The 22,869-nt window shown below is 38.7% G+C and overlaps 4 protein-coding genes across 4 annotated transcripts in view; 2 read left to right on the top strand and 2 right to left on the bottom strand.

The window, feature by feature from the left end:
- Usp30 (ubiquitin specific protease 30) overlaps positions 1-22,869 on the top strand; it is a 109,519-nt gene that overhangs the window by 9,647 nt on the left and 77,003 nt on the right. The gene's annotated exons all lie outside the window — the stretch shown is intronic.
- Positions 62-1,047, bottom strand: eIF6 (eukaryotic translation initiation factor 6). Its single transcript, XM_089702852.1, has one exon. It carries the CDS (start codon positions 932-934, stop codon positions 197-199), a length of 738 nt encoding a protein of 245 aa, XP_089558978.1. The 5' UTR covers positions 935-1,047; the 3' UTR covers positions 62-196.
- Positions 1,294-11,903, top strand: LOC149483692 (uncharacterized). Its single transcript, XM_089702999.1, has 7 exons — positions 1,294-1,513; positions 1,782-1,895; positions 2,304-2,406; positions 8,791-8,948; positions 9,422-9,648; positions 10,815-11,035; positions 11,496-11,903. Exons 1-7 carry the CDS (start codon positions 1,325-1,327, stop codon positions 11,741-11,743), a joined length of 1,260 nt encoding a protein of 419 aa, XP_089559125.1. The 5' UTR covers positions 1,294-1,324; the 3' UTR covers positions 11,744-11,903.
- Positions 12,155-22,869, bottom strand: part of LOC149483690 (uncharacterized) — a 70,847-nt gene continuing 60,132 nt past the window's right edge. Inside the window, 8 exon segments of the mRNA XM_089702839.1 lie at positions 12,155-13,211; positions 13,758-13,909; positions 15,250-15,388; positions 16,370-16,463; positions 16,729-16,818; positions 20,056-20,139; positions 20,338-20,413; positions 21,250-21,351. Coding sequence (XP_089558965.1) covers positions 13,088-13,211; positions 13,758-13,909; positions 15,250-15,388; positions 16,370-16,463; positions 16,729-16,818; positions 20,056-20,139; positions 20,338-20,413; positions 21,250-21,351 — 861 coding nt within the window. The 3' untranslated portion in view covers positions 12,155-13,087.

Below are 22,869 nucleotides of genomic sequence, written 5' to 3'. Positions count from 1 at the left end.
ATTGTCTTTGATGTAAACAAAAATATCTGGTAAAAAATATTATGAAATACAAAAACAAAAATGGCTTAAAAAATTTATTGGTAAGTTTTTTCATTTTTATATCTGTTCAACAGAAATTTAACATCTGTTCTGTGTCAAACTTATATAAATCACTTGGATTAAATTTTACATAGCCTAAGTACAGTGTTAATTAATGTTATGACATACTGTCGATCAGAGAGGCACGCATGGTGGAAGTAATTGCAGTTGGTTTAGCATCGTTCAGCTTGAATACACTCTCAATAACTGATATTTCTGTTGAAGTAGTGTCCATACCACAGAAGGCACTCCAATCGTTGACAACAAGACCTGCGGCAACCACATCACTGCCCCTGTTCACTGTGCCCGCAACCAACGGCACTTGCAATAGTGATGAGAGCTCATCTTGATCTTGTATTGTGGTTTTCGGGTGGACTAACCCACCTCGGTTGCTCAACGCTGTGTATGACCCCACTAAAACGTTCCCAGCTACTGTCTGTCTAAAAACCTCCACATCTAATGTGTCTGCGAGTATTTCTTCTGTGTCTTTGTCGAGATCTGGATGCACCAACGCGACATAGTCGTTGCAAGCGATGACGTTCCCGAGGGCACTTAATCTCTCTTCTACTCGTTGCACTTTAACACTGTCTGGTAAACTGTTGCGGATGTGCTGTAATTCTGTGTCTGTAGTTGACGCTGGTACGAGCAATCCATTTTTATTCGCAACTGTCATTCGCCCAATAATTCGGCAGCCTGCGATACTCACATGCACGACAGGCACTGTGTCTGCTAATTCTGCTTCAAAAACACTGTAAAAATTCTCCGAACCTCCGATTGCAACGAGACAGTACGAATTGGTTAATTTACTAAAAACTCCCACCTCATTATTGTTTTCGAATTGCACACGAACCGCCATGACTGTTTAACTGATTTCTTGTTTACTGTATTGTTTTTAGATATTTCACAAGTTGATTCAATCTTCACGTGGAGAGAAAAAGTAAAACACGATCAATGCGCCGCCAAATGTCATTATATACGTACCTACTTTTGACAAGCTGTCAAATTGTCGCCACATTGCGCAATCGGATGCGTTCTGAAGTTCTGAATAGAATAGAGAAAACAACTCATAAGAAAATTGTGACGTAATAAAATATATCATGAAATTTTCAAATAGGTATAATATTGGAAACGTCATACATTCAACGTTGTCATAAAACAATGATCTATGATCATGAATAAATATTAAAATTTCAAGTAAAATTTTTAAATCCTCAATCCAATACAATGTCTCCAAAGCGAGAGAAAAATGCGTAGATTCGTTAATTTGAATTGCCTAATAGAGTCCAATGACGCACCAATTTTCCCTATTGATACAATTCAAAACCTAAGGCAAGCAGTTCTGGCACCAATAAAATACAAACCGAATATTGAACAAACGCTACAAAGAGCGAATTTCAAATTCCACAGAACTTGTAGCTATTCCAGTTTAATCAGGGTAAGTAGACTGTATAGGATGGGAACCCAATAAAAATTCAATCTATACTAATATTATAAAGAGGAAAGGTTTGTATGTATGTATGTATGTATGGTTTTCACGCAAAAACTACTAGACCGATTTTGATGAAATTGGGCACAGACAATCTTTAGAACCTGATAAAGAACATAGGCTACCTTTTATTGCGAAATATACACCACGGGCGAAGCCGGGGCGCACCGCTAGTATAAAATAAAATGCTTTAAAAATGATAAATTGTTTTATTCAGGAATGTAACGTAACCGAAGGTCAAACATTGCTTATATTTTGGGGAAGCAGGAGTTCCGATAGCAAAGTCACCATAAGCATGTCTGCATCCAGCTGTTCTTCAGTGCATATTCCTGTTAGTACTTATTCAAAGTATTTGTAATATTAATTATTCAAAATTGGTAGAGTCAATGAATTATTATAATACATATTATTATCGTCTGGTAGAGTCAACTGAAACTCTAGGTCGCATCTGATAAAAGCTGTGCCTACTACCTTGATATATGTATATTGGTCCATGCTACTACTTAATAAAATCAGTTTAAAATCGTAAATATTTTTTATTAGTAACTAGGTACCTAATAAGAGAACCTAATCTACGTAATTAGTGAGTCATTTTAATTTACGCTGTGTATAATGCATTTATTGTGCTCTACGTGCTCTACCCTAGAGTCATGCCATCCTTGATTCTAATTTTCATTATTTGACTATTTGAGTGAATGTACGATTGAACTTCCTGTTTCCTAATAAAATTGTTAAATAGCCAAGCGCACACAATCATGGCACTCAGCGCGACAGAGACCTGCGGTCCACGGCGCAGCAGACTGACATTAGCTGCAGATATTCGCCAGGTGTTTCCTCCCCAGGTGATTGTAATTTGTATGGTAGCTCTTCTTTAAAGATCTTGTTGTTTTCCATCGGGCTTCTTTGCTGTTGTTTCTAGAATTACACCATATTGTTGGCTCTACATATTTATAAAACAATTTTAACTAGCTTTCCGCCTGCGGCTTTGCCCGCTTTATCTAAAACCTAATAAATTATATATATTAAAACTTTCATGAAGAAACACTCCATCTATTAAAAAAATTGCATCAAAATCCGTTGCGTAGTTTTAAAGATTTAAGCATACATAGGGACATAGGGACGGAGAAAGTGACTTTCTCAAGTAGTAGTGTAGTGAAGTAAATACAATTTGGACACAGGACAGCTAAATAGGCTGCTCCAACAATATGAAAAATCAGTCAGTGTTAAGAGTTGATACCTACAATATTTTAATAGGAATAAATTTTGCTCAGGCTTGCGTAATCGAATCAACAACACATTACACAATTAGGTTTTATCTCTGTAGTTGTAAAACAATGTTCTTTATAAATAAATTATGCGTCATCCTGCCGATATCATAATGTTTACAAATACATATCAATACTCTTCTCCCTACCTAAAACGAGCTTATTTTGCCCAAATATGCGCTAACGGGGATACACGGGACAATATTATGAAAAAGTTAGTGACACAGAAGGCTTTGAAACGCATCTCCTCAAAGTATGTAATGGGACGGATTTTCCATTTTGTGGGCTGTGATTTCACAATATTATTTTTTAATATTATTTACTGTTAATAATAATTAGGTAATTTAAATGCGTGATAAAAGCAACGTATGCTTCAGTATTATGGTGATCGAAATACTATTAATTAAATAATCGTTACACTAATGGTTTATCAATGGTTATTTTGCATTAAAAAGCGTCAAAATAAAATAAACAAATATATTATCTGCAAAAATAAGTACTCTAATACAAATTCATTTAAATAAGCTTGCAATAATAAGATTACGTAATAGTATTTCATAATATAATTAATTATCTTGCATCTGATGAATCACGACTACAAATTCTTCGAAAACTGCATGGACACACACGAAAATATAGTTAATAATGTTTAACAATTGAAAATTTTCTTTATTCCCTATTATCAATAATATCGTAGATTACTAAGTAGTTACAAACATTGCTAAGAACTACCGAAAGGACTAGTTTTCAAATGAAATAAAAGGCATTGTTCAAGCGTATTTTACATTAATTGAATTGTTGTTGTGAATTGATAGATGCGATGAATGTAAATCTAGTATGAAATAAACAGTCAAAGTGAATACACGTATTTTTTTCTTCAATATCCCTCTACTGAGCTAATTTGAACCTTAACACAACAAACATATGGACCATCGATGCCGGATTAAATTGAATGGAGGGATTAGCGAGCTCGACCAGCGAAGACAAAAGACGACATTCCTTAGATAACACGGGTGTTCTTTGCATCGGTATTGTGCAGTTTTTAATGTAAACAAGTTAGAATTGAATAATTACGTTTTATAACATTTGTGAAGATTGATTATTGGAAAATTTTACTTACTATTTACGAATATAAAAAATGTCGCCGCCTACTGTGGAACAAAGTGGATATTTAAGTACATTGGAAGACTTAGCTAGTAATTTACAAAAAACACAAACGAACTTAAAGAAGTGTCCTAAGCAGCGATTAACGGAAGGTTATATCACAGCGCGATTGCAGACGATTGAAGAGTATTGGGCATCGTTTAAGCAAGCTCACAACGGTCTTGTTAAGTGTACGCCACGGGAACAGAAGGGAATATTGACATACTTCCTGAACGAAGAATATTATTTATATGAAGATTTGTATCTCAACTTAGAAGCCGACTTACGGGATTTATTAATTAAATTGAAACAACCGAATCAACCCGCTCCGCCGTGTGATATGTCAATAACATGCGTAGAAGGTCAACAATCGTTTTCTAAGTTACCCAGGATACAATTACCAACTTTTTCGGGAAGATATGAAGACTGGCCCACTTATCAAGATTTATTTAAAGCGCTCGTTCATGACACTTCATTAGGAGATGTACAGAAATTACATTATTTGAAAACAAGTGTTTGTGGTGAAGCCGAGATGTTGTTAAGAAATATACCTATTACCGGGTCGAATTATAAACAAGCGTGGGACACATTAAAGGGACGATTTGGAAACAAAAAGATGATTGTTACTTCTATTTTAAAAAGATTATTTAACCAAAAGAAAGTAGTGAACCAGTCTGCAAGTCAAATTAAAGCAATATTAGATACAACAACAGAGTGCATACAGAGCCTTAATAATTTGAATATTAACACCGATTCTTGGGATCCTATAATAATATTTCTGGTGGGGCAGAAGTTGGATACAGAGTCGTTAAAGGACTGGGAGGAACTTACACACAAGGATGGAAGTGATGAACTATCTACATGGTTAGAACTGAAGAAGTTTCTTGAAGCTAAGTTTCGTACACTTGAACTTGTCACGCCAGTAACAACATCTACTAGGGAGAAATCTTCAACTTATAAGTCACATCACGCCACAGTCGAAGACGGCCGCCGGGATATTTATCAAACACCACATGTTCGTGTTTCACCGGTATCATGTACTTATTGCAACGGTGAGCACTACATATTCAACTGCAAGGAATTTGTGAATCAGTCGGTTGATGCGCGACAAGAGTTTGTGAAGAAGAATTATTTATGTTACAATTGCCTTCAACCGAATCATAATGTATACCGATGTAAACAAAGGAAAACATGTCGAGTTTGCGGAAGAAAACATCATTCACTTTTACATAAAGTTAGACTGACACATACGGACGAAGATGAACAACCACAACCAGAACAAAACATTACAACAGCACACTTCTCTAGAGAACAACCCGATCAACAAGTATTGTTAGCGACAGCACAAGTTATGGTTAAAGCGAAGAACGGTTACACACACATGCTTCGTGCTTTAATTGATCAGGGATCAGAGGCAACATTCGTTTCTGCGAGAGCAGCGGCACTTTTGGGTTGTACAAAATCCAAAATCAACGGTGTAGTCTCAGGAGTGGGAGAAGAAAATCGTATACAAATACAACATCTAGTCGATCTCACAGTTTCGTCACGATGGAAGGAAGAAGATGGTGGTATTGAAGTCAGGGCTTACATTCTTAAGACTATTTCAACAAGTTTGCCCTCAACACACATCAAGACGAACTGTTCAGAGCTCCAAATGTTACCATTGGCTGACCCTACCTATCATACACCAGGAAGAATTGACATGTTGTTGGGAGCGGATGTCTACTGCAAAATTATAGAAGAAGGATTGGTAAAATTATCAGATGGGTTAGTGGCGCAGAAAACACGTTTGGGATGGGTTATATCAGGTCGAAGAGATGAAAAGGTTATAGATAACAAACACAATATAATAACACTACATATAACAAGGATGGTTGCAGAAGATAATGATTTACTTAGAAGGTTCTGGGAAATAGAAACTGATGTCTACAAAAAGAAGAAGATTCAAACAAAAGAAGAAGAACTATGTGAGGAGATTTACAAAAATACAACAAGAAGAGATTCAACAGGACGATATGAAGTACATTTACCGTTAAAACAAAGTATAGAAGACACGATTAAATTATGTGGAAAAACAAAAGAGCAAGCTATGAGAAGATTTACACAACTAGAAAAGAAATTTGAAAGAGATGAGAATTTGAAAACAGAATATACAAAGGTTATACATGAATACAAGGCAATGGGTCACATGAAACAGGTAAAGAATGTCAATAGCGATAATGCTATTTATCTGCCGCATCATGCAGTAATACGTGATGACAAAGAAACGACGAAGGTACGAGTCGTCTTTGATGCATCGGCTAAAGGTTCTAATGGCTATTCATTAAATGATTGTATGATGATTGGACCTGTGTTACAGCCAGACCTCAGAAGTTTAATTGTAGCGTGGCGAATGCATAAGATATGTGTTGTGGGGGACATCGTTAAGATGTATAGAATGATCAACATGACTGCTAAACATACACCCTTACAACGCATCTTATGGCGAGATAATCCTCATGATGAAATTGAAGAATATGACCTAACAACTGTAACCTTTGGTACAGCAGCAGCTCCTTATTTAGCTGTGCGTACTTTAATACAATTAGCAGATGATGAGTTGCATAATAATTATACGGAAACTGATGTTATTAAAAAGGCTTTCTATATGGATGACCTCATGACAGGAAATGAAAATATTGAGAAGACAAAGAACATGTGTAAAGAAATAACAGAGATATTAGCTAAAGGAGGGTTTCAAATACAAAAATGGTCTAGTAATTCAGAAGAAGTATTGAAGTATTTACAAAGAAATGATATTGATACAAGGGACAAGATAAATATAAAGTTAGATGATGTAATAAGAATTCTCGGATTAACATGGGATAGAAAGGATGATGCATTCAAAGTATCAGTAAACTTACCAGAAATGAAGCTTCCTGTAACAAAGAGAACAATTCTATCTGATGTGGCTCGACTTTTTGATCCTTTTGGGTGGCTTTCGCCTGTAATTGTTACTGCGAAGATTTTAATACAAAGATTGTGGTTATGCACCTTAGGATGGGACGATCAACTAACACCGGATTTACGCGAAAAGTGGATAAGATACAGAGAACAACTTACACATTTGCAAAACCTCAAGATACCACGTTGGATAAAAACTACACTTGATAATGACGAAGTTGAATTACACGGTTTTGCAGATGCATCTGCTCAAGCTTACGCTGCAGTTACATATCTGAGAGTTATTCATGAAGAGAAAGTACATGTAACTATACTTGCATCACGAACTAAGGTTGCACCATTAAAGCAAATATCGGTACCTAGATTGGAACTTTGCGCTGCAGCCCTACTAGCGGAGCTGATTGAAGATCTTGTGGAGGTGCTAAAGATACCTAAAAATAGAATATTCGCCTGGACGGATTCAATGGTTGTACTTTCATGGTTACAATGTCAACCGATTCACTTGAAGACTTTTGTTGCAAATCGGGTTGGAGGTATAACACGAGTCTTGGATAACGAATGTTGGAGACACGTCAAATCTGCCGAGAATCCTGCAGATATTGCAACCAGAGGCATTGACGCATGTGATCTAGTAGATTCTGAGATTTGGTGGATGGGACCGGTTTGGTTACAACAAACAAACCTTCAACTTGAGAGATGTGATGTTCCAAAAATAGATTTAGAAATGAAGAAGCTAAAATGTAATGTTATTATAGAAGAAAAGCCAATTTGGGAGAGATTTTCCACTATGTCAAGAATGAAACGGGTACTCGCATATTGTAGAAGATTTGGTAAGAAATGGACAACACAAACACATCATTATTTAACATCACATGAAATGGAATACATATTAGAAGAATGCATAAGATATTATCAAAACTTGGTTTATGAAAAAGATATAGAAGCGCTAAAGAAAGAAGGAAGAGTGAAGAAACGAAGTACACTTATAACATTAGCACCATTCATAGACGAAAGAGGAATTTTGAGAGTAGGAGGCCGGTTGCAGAATGCATCACTGTCAGATACAACTAAACATCCTATTATAATACCGAGTCATCAACACATTACAAGGTTTTTAGTTAACGAAGCACACACAAAAACGCTCCATGGTGGCATACAACTAATGTTAACTTACATTAGAACAAAATATTGGGTCACGAGTTCAAACGGCCATTATATACAAATTGATAGCGTTGCCTAAAGATTTTTAGTTTATTTGGTTTACATTTATACACAATTGTTATTTACAAATTTACAGTCCACTAATATGTTATTTACAGTTGTTGTATAAATTTATTTGAATGTTATTAGATGAGTTCATGTTGATTTTACTACTGTATAAAAAACGATTGTTTTTGGCCGCCGGTATGTTCAAGCGTATTTTACATTAATTGAATTGTTGTTGTGAATTGATAGATGCGATGAATGTAAATCTAGTATGAAATAAACAGTCAAAGTGAATACACGTATTTTTTTCTTCAATATCCCTCTACTGAGCTAATTTGAACCTTAACACAATAAACAGGCATCGAAATCAGTCCATCCGTTTGAGAGCTACTTACGATGCCAAAGTCATAACACCTCTAATAATTGTAAAATAAAAAGGGTAACTACTTTATATTCCATACGTTTTAATATACCTACCTATATTTTATAGTAAAACACACTATACAGATATGATAATCATCTTTATTAATATTCATACATTAGGTATCCAAAAAGATAACGATTTTTAAAGTTATTTCTATAAATTATTGCAAACTCGATACTTATTATTATCAAAACAAGGTGGACCTAATTTTGTACAGAACTAAGTACAGAATATTACAATAACAGTGTTAGCGAATCTATCGGACATCCAAGACTCGCAAGTGCTGCGCGAGCGCATTGCCGACTCGCTGACGTTCTCGTCGCCCGCGTCCTCCATCCTGCAGCCCACGGCGCGGTCCATTTCCATACTCGGCTCCGTCTGCGCTTTGTTGCTGAAGAAACAGGTATCATAGCAATGGTATTGGTATTTTATTGGTATTGTTTGTAAGCAGTTAAGTGTAAACTGTAGTGCGTTCGATTGCGCAATGAGTGTTAAGGAGATAGATAGGTAGTTGATTCAAGCAATGCTGTTTTTCTGATATTAATTAGGTGTGTGTTCGTTTTAGTGCAAAACGGATCAACCGATTTTGATGAATTTAGATTTAAGAAAATGAAAGATCAGACCAAAGCTTGAAACTACAGTTTTTTACGTGCGAGTCAATTGTATTAAAATGTTTCCTGATATTTTTCAACAGAATAAATACATTACGACTGCCTCTATATTCGAGTGTAAGGATTTCAATATAAAAATATGACACTTAACACGCTTAACAACGCTTTTATTCATATTAAAATAACATGACAATGTACAAGAATCTGTTTTTATTATTCCTCATTTTCACTCAAAGACCTATTATTATAATGATAATCGCAAAAGGGCTCAGACGCGAAAGAAGTATCAAGCGTGACAGCCAGCATCCGTTCCGACAACATCTGCCGCATCTGCTTCGGCGGCAGCTCTGCGGAGCGGCTGGTGCGGCCGTGCTCGTGCCGCGGCACCATCGCTGCCGTGCACCGCTCCTGCCTCGAGCGGTGGCTGCTGCAAGCGGCCACGTCGCACTGCGAGCTGTGCAGGCATCATTATGTCGTGACTAGGAGTCATAAGTTTGTTGTGTTTTGGTTTGTGTGTAAATTATAACAACGTGGTGACTAGGAGTTTTAAGTTAGTTTTTGGTTGTGTGTGTATATGTTTCAGTCAAAACCCTGAACCTTATTGACGGTTATTAAGGTTATTGACTAAGGGCGTCGGTCAATATCCTTATTGACTGATTTTATCTGACAAAATCAGTTCATATAGACATTCAGCTTAGTTTTTAGAAAAAATTGTGCAGGCAAGATACATTTCTAAACGTAATAAATATTTCCTTTCTTCATGATATGGATTATTGAAATTGCACTAATATAACTAGTATTGTCTTTATCAATGTAGGAACCTTAAGCCGGGTATCCACTTAGGTTCGCCGTGGATTGCGAACAATATGTGCTCCGCGAACGTGAACGTGTATAGTGTACACACTTAGGCTGCAACATCAGTGCTCCTGTCGGAGCGCTAAATTCCGCGCTCCGGACACGACAGACGGTCGGTGCAAACATGCCGCCTCCAAAATTAGTAGGAAGTGCATCTTATATATTTTTGAAACATTATATTGTGATGGAATACAAACAACCTCCTCAATTTTGGCAAGGTAATATGAATAAGGGAAGAAGAAATAATGAAATAATGCATATATTCATCATTTCATCGGACCACTCCATGTTCGCAAACTTAACAAACACACGCTCGCGTCCACGAACAAACTGCGCTCCCCTTTGAGTTCGCGCAAAAAACCGCTTCCGGAGCGCTCCGCCGTGCTCCGATCGTGCTCCAGTCGCGCTCCGCGATCACGACGTATCCATAATGTTTGGTTTGCGGAGCGAGCGCGTTCGCAAACCACGGCGAACCTAAGTGGATACCCGGCTTTATGTGTTATAATATATACTTAGCTCTAATGTAGGTAATAGACCGTTTCTTATGATCCAACTAAGAATAAGATTGATTCTACGTCATTATGTTAAATTGTGTCTTTTTAGCTAAGTTAAGGAATAAGGAAGAAAAAAATAAAACACACCGATATTGATATTCAAAATATTTATTGTTTGTCCCATTACAATATTACATAATGTATACGTTTTTAAATGTATATTGTGCGATTGTTATTATAAAAGGTTTGCGCTATGTCTGATGGTCCGTGGTCGTGGGTACGTTTATTACTACAACTGCTCGTTGTCAGATGGTCGTGGGCGCGGTCGGTAGTGGAGTGGGCGCGGTCCGGTCGTGGTCGTGCTCTCGCAGCAGACGCGTGGCGCGGGGCAGCTCTGGGAGCGGCGTCGGTGCTGGGCACAGCACGAGCGCTGCACGCGTGTGACGCGGCGCTGCAGGCGGGCGCGAGACGCGGTGGCGGTGCCGCGCTAGCTGCGAACTTGTTCTCGTCGCTGCTTATTGGGGTTATAGGTTGGTTGCGTTACATCTTTTAATGTGTATGTATTATATGTTTTTTTTTGTGTATGATATAAGATTTGTGTGTTGTATTTATAGTGTGTAAGGGTTTGTTTTTAGATAGTATTTAATAAAATAAATGTTCCTCTAGTCTAGACCAGTGCATTTTTCATCCCTAAATTATTCAGTGAATAACCGTCGTACTTAAAAATATCTTGGAACTTTACTGTTATGTAAAAAATCCTATAGATACCTACTTTAACAGTTGTAGCTTGTATATTAATTGATTTCAGTTTTAGCGAATTAAATGGAAACTTAACTACATATAAGTCTTTTATGTCTTTTACGTTAGAAGAAAAAAATATCAAATTGACTGTGCTTGGTCATAGAAATACTCGTTGGTTATCTCATAATATTAAGGTTTCATAGCATTGTAATAGCATTAATAGTATCCAAAGATTGTCATCTCCCGTAGGAGCGCTCAACGGCCTGCTAACCACGTGGATGCTGCTCAAGATCCAAGAGCACCAGATGTCGTGGCGCACGTGGCGCGACAGCACACTGCACGTGCACGTGTCACTCGCCGAGTCCACGCCCACGCCCACGCCCAGCGCGAGCTCGCTGGCCACGGTCGTGGGCGCGACTGACGTGACCACGGAGCGGGCGACCAACGTGGCTGACCCGTTCATGGTCGCGCTGCCGTTTGGGTTCGCGGACCCTTGATTATGCAGCTTTTATACAATGTTTTTATAGAGACATATTTTTTATAGTTTCTTTTTGTATTTTTACAAACGAACATGGACTTTATTGAGCATTTTCTTACTATTATTTCAGTGTCTTATTTGGAATTATAAATTAATTTAACTTTCAAATAGGATAAAAGTAGTTTTTTCCCAAAAGGTATGATTAAAATAAAACTATCCAAGTAACATTGACTTAGTTCCCCGACAACTTTTAATTGTATTTTATTATTTATAATTCATAGCGAAAATTTGTTTGAAAATAAGTTCTAAAAGTATAAGTGGAGACAATAATGTCACATGCGTTCATAATTTTCATAATATCAACATGTACATGTATTTTTCTACTAACAACTGTATTGATCAGGAGACAATGTTAAATAAAACGCATAAATAAATTGTTAATCTTTTATTTCTATCATATTATAAATTAATAACAATGGTCAATTAAATAAAGGCGATTACATCAAGCGTCTAATAATTATGTCAGATAAATAGTTAATGTTAATAAAATAAAATAAATCGTAGAAAAAATGGCGGATGCGACTATCTTATGTGTCGTAATAAGTTATGAAGATCCAGCCACAGTTCGCGCACAACTATGACCTAAATAATTGAACGTTAGTCTTAAGGGCTAATATAAAAAAATCACATACATCTTGAGATTTATTACAATAAATAGGAGGACTATCGATGCTAAGAATCGAAAATGCTACCTCGAAAAAGTAGAGGCAGCATTTTCGTTTTGTAACATAGAAATAAACGAGACAGCGCGTGGAGAAACGGCGTTCTGGGCGGACGCTGACGGATAAACAGTTAACAAACAAACGACAAACAATCTGACAAACAAAAACAATCAACAACAATCGCTCTTTGGACTCTGCTTACCGATAACAAATTTTGTGACATTCGACTAACCACGCTTGAGCGTGTGGACGGAACCAGCTATTTTATAAACCAACTAAGTATCAAGATCATTCAGTATACCGAAGTACATAACAGTAACATAAATATATGAAACGCAATTCATTTTAAACTAGGTCTAAACATTAATCGAATAGCAATAATCTTGAACTGAACAGTCTTGATACTTTCACAAAGTGGTGGACACACGACACCACGTGGTTTATTTTAAATAGCGAGTTCGTCCAATACTAGTTTTACCACTATCCTTGCAACTCTGCTATTGGTCAATTTGTGAATAAAATACACCAAAAGCAAAGAGTAACTGATAAAGTACTGAAATCTATGCTGTTGGTCAATTTTATTGGGCATAATATCCACCAATAGCTCGGCTGATAAACGTTAGCACAGGTGAGTGGTAGAACTAGGGCTCGTCCTTAAAGCGGCGGTAGATGGACTGCACGTAGGTGAAGACGCACTTCCAGTCGGGTTTGCGCATCGCCACCATGTCGTCCACGTCCAGGAGGGGGTAGATGCCCGCCTTCTCACTGCGGATAACGGAAATCATTACAATCGAGCACTTATTCATTCAAACAGAATTATTTACAACCGATTGTTTATTGTATTGTGGTGATTGCTATTAAGAAAAGTAAAAATTGTAGATAGAGTGGGAAAATGGAAACAGTATAGGGGAAAATATGCAAATTATTATGATCACAGTGCTCTTACTATTTTACTCCAAAGCAGACTTTCATTAAATATTCATGGGAAAACATCTATAAGTTCAATCGTTTCGATTAACTTTTGGTTACTAGTCTGTTAAAATAAAGATAACTGATACTTTTGAACTGTTTAAAACATGGTAACTTTGATATTTAAGTTTTAAAGCGTTCAAATGCTTTATAAATATTATTTTTTGAAGTGAATTTTCTTTAGGCGCGTTATGAGTAAAATTTCAAGGTAGCAATACCGTCTCGTCATGAAGTAATTTTTGTATTTGAATCTTCCACAAGAAGTATCACTTCTGACACTATGTTCGGCAAACACGCTTTTTTAATAGAAAAATAAAGTATTGAAACATGGTGGGTACTCACTCAGCAATTTTGAAGGCGAGCGTGAAGTTGTGGCGCCGCTTGTCGGGCGACAGCGCGGAGTAGTCGAAGGCGTCGGGCAGGAAGTGGTGCAGCAGCGCGCAGAACGCCAGCCCGTCCGACCAGCTCGTCGAGAAGTTCTCCAGCTTCACATTCTGTGGTTATGTGTGGAGTTAGCGGGGGTTGGGGGTTGGTTGGGGGATAAACGGAAAATCGAACTTGCAGCTAACGTAATATTGTTAGGAATACTAATTTTTAATCACAAATTGATTGAGCCATGTAAATTTGCAGCAACGGTGGGTTAAGTTTGTGTCTCAATTATTATATTTACATAGGTATATCTGAGACTTTTTTGGTTATCAACAATTAATTATGTTGGTTGTTCTTTTGTCAATGACGATTTATATGTTTTCAACTTTTAGTGTATATTAGGAACAATGGAATTCTAAATTTCGTGTACTTTTTAGGTACAGGACAACATTTTTAAATCCAAGCCGATTTTCCGTTTACCAAAAAAAGAAAATAATGGTAAGTTTGCAAGTGACCGTATCCATTTGAAATTGCAAGAACATTGAATAGTTTGATTTGAAGTATTGAAAAATATAATACTGTGCGCAAATGCACCAAGTCACCGTCTTTGCAAGATTAAGATCCAAGATTGTTATAGACATTTTTAGTGCAATTTACACGTGAAATTTAAACACACATTGAAATAAATATTAAAGAAATAGAAATCAATTGTACAAAGATCTGAATCTCGACGAACACATGCCGTCAGCCTATAATGTTTATCTCCCTCTCTCATGATTTATCGAATTGGACAGGCAAAACAGTTAAGCATAATAGCATGTGGTCGATACTCATTTGAGAAAATTTTACTAATCAATAATTTATAATTTTACATTTTATTTCACTTCTTTAAAAAACACACAGTCATGCAAAACACCATCCGTCTCATACCTACCTAGGTATTTTCAGGGTCATTAAAACCATGCGGTCAGTTAGTTATTTTCATTTTAAAACTGTCACACTAACCGCGTTTAATATGGGTTCTGTTTATGTGCGTTTTAATGAGTGTTTAAGTTAACCAAAGTGATACAATTTGGTAATAGATGATGATACATTTATAATATACATATATACAGAGGTAGGAAGCGAACGTATAAGCGTGTATGATCGGCTGTGAGCTTCGAGTTACGTGCGAGTGTCCGCATGCGTCGCGTCGACCGGTCACTCCCCCCCCACTCCCCCCCCCGCCCCGCCCGAGCCATGTCCACGAGCGACAGTTGCGTGTCGAATCATTAAACCAGGGATTAAAACAACACCAATCACGTCAATATGTACATTTGAATTAGTCATCCTTTAATTTCATTCGCTCATAATTTAGACTGCCCCGTCTCAAGCAACAACACAAGTACTACTGGTCACTGTGAAACCCAGCGAGCCCAGTGCTGGACATGCCGTTCCCGTTAACAAGCGACAGTTGCGTGAGTACCTCGTAGTCCCGGGTCTTGTCGCGACACCACTGCAGCAAGCGCTCTTTTATAGTGACGGCGCTGAGCTGCAGCGCCGGGTCCGTGAACTTGAAGTAGGGCTGCGACGGAGAGCCCGGGCTCTGCGGCGTCTTGGGCGAGCTACAACCGGCCAAGGCAGTCGCGATTAGTCGCGAGTCGCGGGGCACAACTAGGTGTGTGTGTGCTTTGATGCAAGCTCATGGTAATGTCGGTCAAAAGAGGAAAATCGTAAAATAGTAATGAAAGTGGATAATGCCCTTAATGGATGTAATGCTTACAGCCTGATTCACAAATGTAGATGTCAGCATAAAATAACAGTTGTAGCAATGATGAATATGTTTGCAGTTCTTTATTGTATCGAATGACAGGTGTGATTATATAATGTTTCCTAGTTCCACCCAAAATTGTGCAAGAATGGGCAGCGAACGATGACATGTTATTTACAATCATGATAATATGTGCTGTATATCTCATGATGCGAACTTCAATTGTATTCTAATGCCAATGAAAATGTGAACACCTACGGAGCGAATATGAATTAAAATTCGGAAAGAAAGCACCAATCGATTTACATTTTCGTGGAGGAATAACATGTTTAGATATTTTTTGGTTTCACTTCGTCTTTAGTATGGCAATTAAATATATTATGTACTTCTTGGTATTACTAGTCATAAATTTAAAATAATATATGGGATGAATAATACTGCCCTACGCATCACTCCGTAAGCTCTTGAGAAAGCTCTAAAAGCCACTACTATTTTGTTATTAAATAAAATACAAAATAGATAGTATATATAATTACTTGTATTCCTTTATCCGTATCCACAGATATAGCTGCTAAAATAAATAAATATACCGCATTACATAATGAAGGAAAAAATATAGATGTGTGTGTGTGGATGAGTTATATGATATTGTGTGTTTTATGGCTTCTAGATATATTTTTTTATTACATTGACATAATTTCTAGATAATTCTGCCGTTTTGCAAATTCCTTCTGAAGATTGTAAGGTCATCTTGTTCGTCAAAGTCTTGGAATCCTGCTCAAGGTTTAAATTAGATATCTTAAATTCTACGGTTAACTATAGGTATAATACTTACTTGGGACTGTTAGTAGAATTTTGTTTTTCAAGCTGGCGGAACTTAGCAAAAGGAGAGACGGGTTTCGGCACCGGCCTGCTCATGCTCTCTACAACTGTACATTTGTTTCTATTTTAGTAATCACTCGAAAACTTTTAGTTACATTTTGATAAAACTGTGGGAACACAAAGTGGCTATTTACATGTTCACTTTTATGACAAATGTAGTTATTAACAAATCGTAAGTATTCTATAATAGTTATTATTTTGAACTCAAGTTTGCATATTTTTAATCACTACATTGTTACTTTATTTTGCTATTCTATTCATATTTATAACAAGTAATTTTGTTAAATAAAATTAGTGTATTATATGAGGTACCTTTAGTATTTTTGATAGTGGTGCTGCTAACAGTCTTCTCAGACGAGTTCCTCCTAACGCTCGATGTCACAGTGGTTATTTCTTCTTCCTCTGTAAACGATATAGCAATTTGAAATATTTTTCATAAAAAAGAGTCAAATCAAACCAAATAGAACACTAAACGGAACACGGAAAACAGCAGCAAGACATTACAATGATTCTTAAAGCTATTAGTGAAAACACTGTTACGGGCGCGGTGAAAATGAAAACGTTACAATGTTTTATGTACAACGGGTATGCCAGAGGTGGGGTCGGGCGGACGGCATGCGGACACACAACACGGCCCACACACACACGACTCACGCGCTCGCCTCCGCCAGTGGAATGTCTACGCCAGCGCCGACACGAGGTCTTCGAACGCGTCGTCGGCGTTGCTCTCGTCCAGGAACTGCAGCTCGGACACCGTCGGCATCGTCCTGCTGCGGCCCAGCGCGAACTGCACCTGCGGGCGCGCGGGCCGCCCGCGGGCCGGCTGCAGGCGGCTCGGCGACGTCTGCCCCGAAAAGTACGCCTCCACCGTCTTTTTCTTCTCCTGCACCTCTTCCTGCGCTATCCCGCCCTCGAACAGTTTCGGTACGGCCAGCAGGTGCATCGATTTCGTTCGAGCGACCACTTTTCGCGGCGACGCGGCTTTGGGCGCTTCTATTCTGTGCCAGGAGCCGGAGCGGGCGAGGGCTGAACCAGGGCTGGAGCCTCTACTGGCGGGCGATTCGCTGGAGAATACGGATTCCCGGGATGCGGCGAGGGCGGGGCTGCGCGATCCGCTCAAAGCGCTCAAACGGTGCCCGTCCTCATACGTGTGCGAGCGGGTCGGGGAGATAGCGTGCGAGGGGGACAGCCCGGGGCCGGGGGGCGGGGCGAGCCGTACCTGATTGCGGGCGTTTTCACGTTTCTTCTTTTCTATCTGCGAAATGACATCGTGTTTCGGCGACGATATTTTGTCCAGCACGCCGCGCAGGCTGTCGGCCGCGCCGCGCGTCCGCACGCCGGCGGTGATGGTGGCCGCACCCCGCACGGGCCCGCGCATCACCTTAGTCACCACGCTGTCGTGTTCCGTGGCCGCCCCGTCGTCCCCGTTGAGCCTCGCGTCGCCGTTCTGGTACACGGGGTTGGATTTTGTTTTTACGGGACTGACGGGCGTTATACGGGTCGTCGGGGATGTTAAATAATTAGGAGGGTTGTTTTCGTTGATCACTACGTCTGGCAAATAGTCTACTTTGTGCGCTTTAGCTTTTTCGATGTCCGGAGTTTGCTGTAAAGGTATAAACGTGGAGGCCGAATGGGGTGGGGTGTAGTCGACTATCGTGTAGGGAGCCTGCGCGGGCGGCGCCGGAGGCTTGTGCGCGGGTATTTCGCGCCTTTCACTCGATGTATCTCGACGGTTTTTCTCCCGGATCTGTTTTTCATAAAACTCAATTTGTAATTGTTGAGCGTCAATTTTCGGGGGATAGACTTCTGAATTGCGATAGCAATTTGTGGTATCGATATTTTTCACTAATTGCGGTGCAGCGAGATTATTCTGGCTAGGGATGGTCTGTATCGGATAATTGTGCGAATTTGGCGCGTGAGTCGGAGGCGTGGGTGCGCGATACTCGTATGATTTCGGTGCCGTCGAGTGGTTAAGCTTATTTTCATATTTGGGTATAACTGCAGGTACTTGCTTTTGCTTTTCATTATCTACCCGTTTAGAATTATCAGGATAAGTAGGAACATATGGCACGGATTGGTACACAGGTGGGGTGTCGACTGACGGAGAGACAGGCAGAGCAGAAGACGGAGGACTCCAAATATTCGCGGGTGCACTGGTGGGGGAAAGTATTTTCTGCGGCGGTTTAAATGCGGACATTGGGGCATGAGAAAATTGATTTACCGGTATAGGTCTCGCGACAAATGGTTTAACGATGACAGGTTTTGTTGGCGATAATGGCACCGGAGGCTGAATTGTTTGTTGTTGTATTTGCTTCGTGGTTGGTAATATTGAAGATTTTAATGATTCTCTACGCTGCGATACCCATGGCGGTTTAATAATTTCAGGAGTCGATTCATTAAGGAATTTGCGCGGTCGCGACATAGATGTCTGTGATGAATCGGCAGCCTGCCAGAATCGTTTAGCAGATGATGCACTAGCACTAGACGACCTAGTGTTTTCTTCCCGTTCACGATTTTCAAAAGTATTCTTAATGTTTCCAAACCGACTGCTCCAATTTGCTGGACCTACACCAGGATGACGATCATTTTCCTCATTTTTCTGCATGAAGGCTAAAAATTTTTTGTCGTTTTCAGTTTGCGGTTTAAACTCTGGTACTAATGGTGCTTTGTTATTTGCTTCTTCATCCTCATCATTATCGTACCGGTAACCACCCAAAGGACGACCAATATCGATGGTATTTGCACGCTTCATACGTAACCGTTTGCTATTACTATTAGATCGATGCAAAGGTTTAGTATCATCAATAGGAGGGGCTGCAAAGTTGTAAGTCGGTGGCGGAGGACGGTATACAGAACGCCTAGGCTCTTCAACTGGTTTTTGTTGTATATTAAACTGTGGCCGGTGAATAGGTGCTCTTTTTATTGGAGGCGGCGCCTCCTTTTCAATTTTTGCATCAAATTTATTTGCTATAGCAGCGATGCCACCTTTAGATTCCGTCTTCCAACGCTCTGTAGCGATTTTAGGCGGTTCCGTCGCTGCACTATCCGCGATTGAATGCCTGAAGAAGTCTGGTCTACGTTGCGTGGGGGCGCGCCTTTCCACCACTTGTGCATCTCTGTTCACTTTTGGAGTAGGCTCATAACTTACACTGTGAGCGATCGGCTGAGGTTTCTGCCTGGATTCGATAGCATCGTGGTAACTGACTTGGTCGTCGACGCTTTGTTTTCTCTCTGGAGTAGTCGATTCAATACTTGGCGCGCTGGAAGGTGCTGAAGAAGTCGGAGTCTTTACAGGTTCAGGGAGTAACGTATCTCTATCGACCATGCGTCTAGCTTCCTCGAGTTCCTCTCTGGTGACGCCGACGGTGTGTCGCGCTGTGCGGCTCCTGCGCCGGGTTTTGCGTTTACAACCATCAAGTCGATCTGCTGCATCTAGTGCATCTTCTAGTCTATCAGCAAGTGCGAGCAACGCACGAGCTTGAGGGTGGTCTGCTGGTGGCGCAAGAGCAAGTCGTAAACGTTGTAGAGAACGTCGCACATCGGCCACAACGTCGTGAGACGCTGTTCCGAGTCCCGCAAGCAGTCTCTCCCCTCCGCCCTGCAGTAAGCCCTGTAGGAGTGGCAGAAGTAGAGACTCACCGCGTTCTCCAGCTTGTTGCTGTTCTTCTGTCTCGACTGTTTCGCCGGCGGCAGCCAGTGCTTCTGTTACCGCACTCGCACATGCTGTAACAGGAAATATCAATATTGCATTACAATACAATTATTGATCTAGTAAATAAATAATAAAAATGCAAGTTATTTAATACCCTCATTAGTACAATTTATTGTCATGGCAGTTTTACTATGTTTAAATTATAATTATAGTAACAATATAGATGATGTTTTTATATTCTGTCCAAGTTTACAGCATTTAAAACATACCTTCTTGTTCCGCCATGAGTGCACGGATGCGTGCGCGCAAGCGACGCCGTACCTCGTAGTCAGTACACTCGTCTAACTGTTAATCAAAATTTTAAGTGTTATACTATAGTTACCAAAAAGCAACGAATTAAAGGTATTCTCATTGTATATAATTTATAATGCGCCGCACATTATTTAATTAGTTTACATATTAATTGTACTTGTAAGTCATAATAATAAAAATAAGTATTATTTTATAAAAAAAAAATTATTAATTAATTCAAGAAATCAGTGCCAATAAGGCCAAAAGTTCAAGACCAGATAAAAAAGCAATTTGTAGTCGGTAGTATAAGTACTACGAGAGCGATAAGTCACTGTGACCGATATTACCTAGATAACATGTAGTAACAAACAGGCGTCCTGAAAAACTTTCGCGTTTACAATAGTACTAGCTAAAAGTCATTTCAAAGGAAACACATAAGCGTGACCGTCAGTAAAATAATTCGCGGCCACACACCGGAACTAGCTGCATCATGGCTATTTCACAATTACCCGCATTTGCATGTATAATGAGCGCGTTATTGTATGTAATACCAGTGGCCACTTTCTATTGTCGAATACTTGTGTTTTGGTGGTTATTAGACTATATTATGTTTATGTAACTTTACCGAATAAAACATGATGACGATGTATTAGTATTTAATATGTCTGTTTCTTACCTTCAAGTCAGACAATCATTATCGTTGTACTAATCAGCAATGAGTTTCCTTACGTTTAATTTTATTTTTTTATTAATTTTGTCATAGATTGTGTTTCCCTTCTCAGTTCCCTTATCCCTCTCTACCTTGAATATCTTCACTGTCACAATATTCAACACCAAATACAGCATTATTTTCAAATGCTTTTAGCATTACATCTCCAGGGTCTACTCACGAGTTTGCGTAGTATTCGCTCGTCCCAGCACTGCTCGAAGTCGATATCTTCCACCTGACGACTGGACACCTTACCACCGCTGGTTTGTGTTTGGACAGTCTCCTGGAAAAAGTGGAAATATTACTAGAACAGAGGTGAAAAAATTCCGATTAATATGAGAGAAATTCAAAATCAACATAAAGCAGTCTAAAATATATAGGTAGAAAGGTTGTGTGAGATAAATCCGTAGTGACATCAAAATAAAGACCAATATGTGCCAGTAAAAAGTAGTAATCTAATTACTGTATACTGCTCACTTCTCGTGTCATTGTAACCATCGAACAAAAAAAAAAAACACACAACTCAAAATAATAAGGATTCATATATCTTTCAATAGTATTCAAATCGCAGATATTATAATCTACATACTTGAAATATCTTGGATCACTCGCACCTGCAGCATTAAAATTAAAAAGACATTGCATTGGCGCCACACATCCAGAGGTCGCGCTCCAAGGAGAGGCCTATTTATATTCACTCGATTCGTAGAAAAAAATATAATGAGCTTTTAACGAGCTGACAGTTGACCGCTTACAACTGCGCTTGACCTACAGTTTGAGTTGGGAAATACGAGGTTATAATTGTATGATGAATATTTATTAGGCTGGATAATCTTGTTAATTTTGGAACTGAATATATTAACGTTAAACGTTTATCTTTCGATTATTTTAGGCAGTATGTAAACAATGAAATACTAGTCAGTGAAAAAGCTCAGTGCCATTAACTACGATTAGAAATTGAAGAACGAGATAGTCGGTTACGTAAAACTTTTAATGCACTTTTAATTACACAAATGAGTTTTAAATTAAACAAAGAAGGCATTGATATTATATTTTAAAATACATTTTCAATGCTGCTTTTCTTACGTCTATAAAATTAAACAAAGTCTTAAATACCTAATTAAAAAATGAAATATATTCTAACGATATGCTAACTGAAAAAATGTCGGTATGAACTGAAAGCATATTCATCTCGGCATTTCTTCAGTGTAGGCGGAGACGTCAACAGTAATAGATACACAGACCTTGGGGCGGCCACTACGGAGCTTGTAAAACTAAAACATAAACATTTTTAAACGCTATTCGATTTCATAATCACGTAAGTGGATTATAGTTCAGAATCTTTTGGCAGGAGTTTGCTAACGTACCGGTGATGTGTAGTATAACTTTGAATTCGTGCTTCTGATGAGACTAGTTGAAAATCATAAGAACACTAGTTTCAATCTCATAATTTCGTATGATGATGAAAATTGCATTAAAAATGGTGTATTCTAGGCATCCAAATGGTGATTTAAAGTGGAGAAGAGACCTTTAGGTTGAAAAGAAATATTTTAGAGGAAAGAAAAAAACGATTTTCGTTAAATATTATTAACAGGTTCTTTGCATACATCGACCTCTACAACTTCTTTAACTAAGTTGAACAACTTTGAACTTTACAGTAGATTTCCTTTGTGACAGTGAAAGAGAGTAATGCGGAGGTAATTAATCAATGTTTTGTTTTTGTTAAATATCTTAGTAGATGTCCAGACGTGCAGGACATTAAGCTATATTTGGTTGTTTAACGAGAAATGTGGCATTTAAT

This window comes from Colias philodice, chromosome 13 (assembly GCF_061535455.1).
Source record: "Colias philodice isolate Cphi_HAF_F1 chromosome 13, ilColPhil1 Martin Lab GWU primary, whole genome shotgun sequence".
Lineage (NCBI taxonomy): Eukaryota > Metazoa > Arthropoda > Insecta > Lepidoptera > Pieridae > Colias > Colias philodice.
Note: the sequence above shows the minus strand (reverse complement) of the source record. Positions and strands in the feature narration are given on the sequence as shown.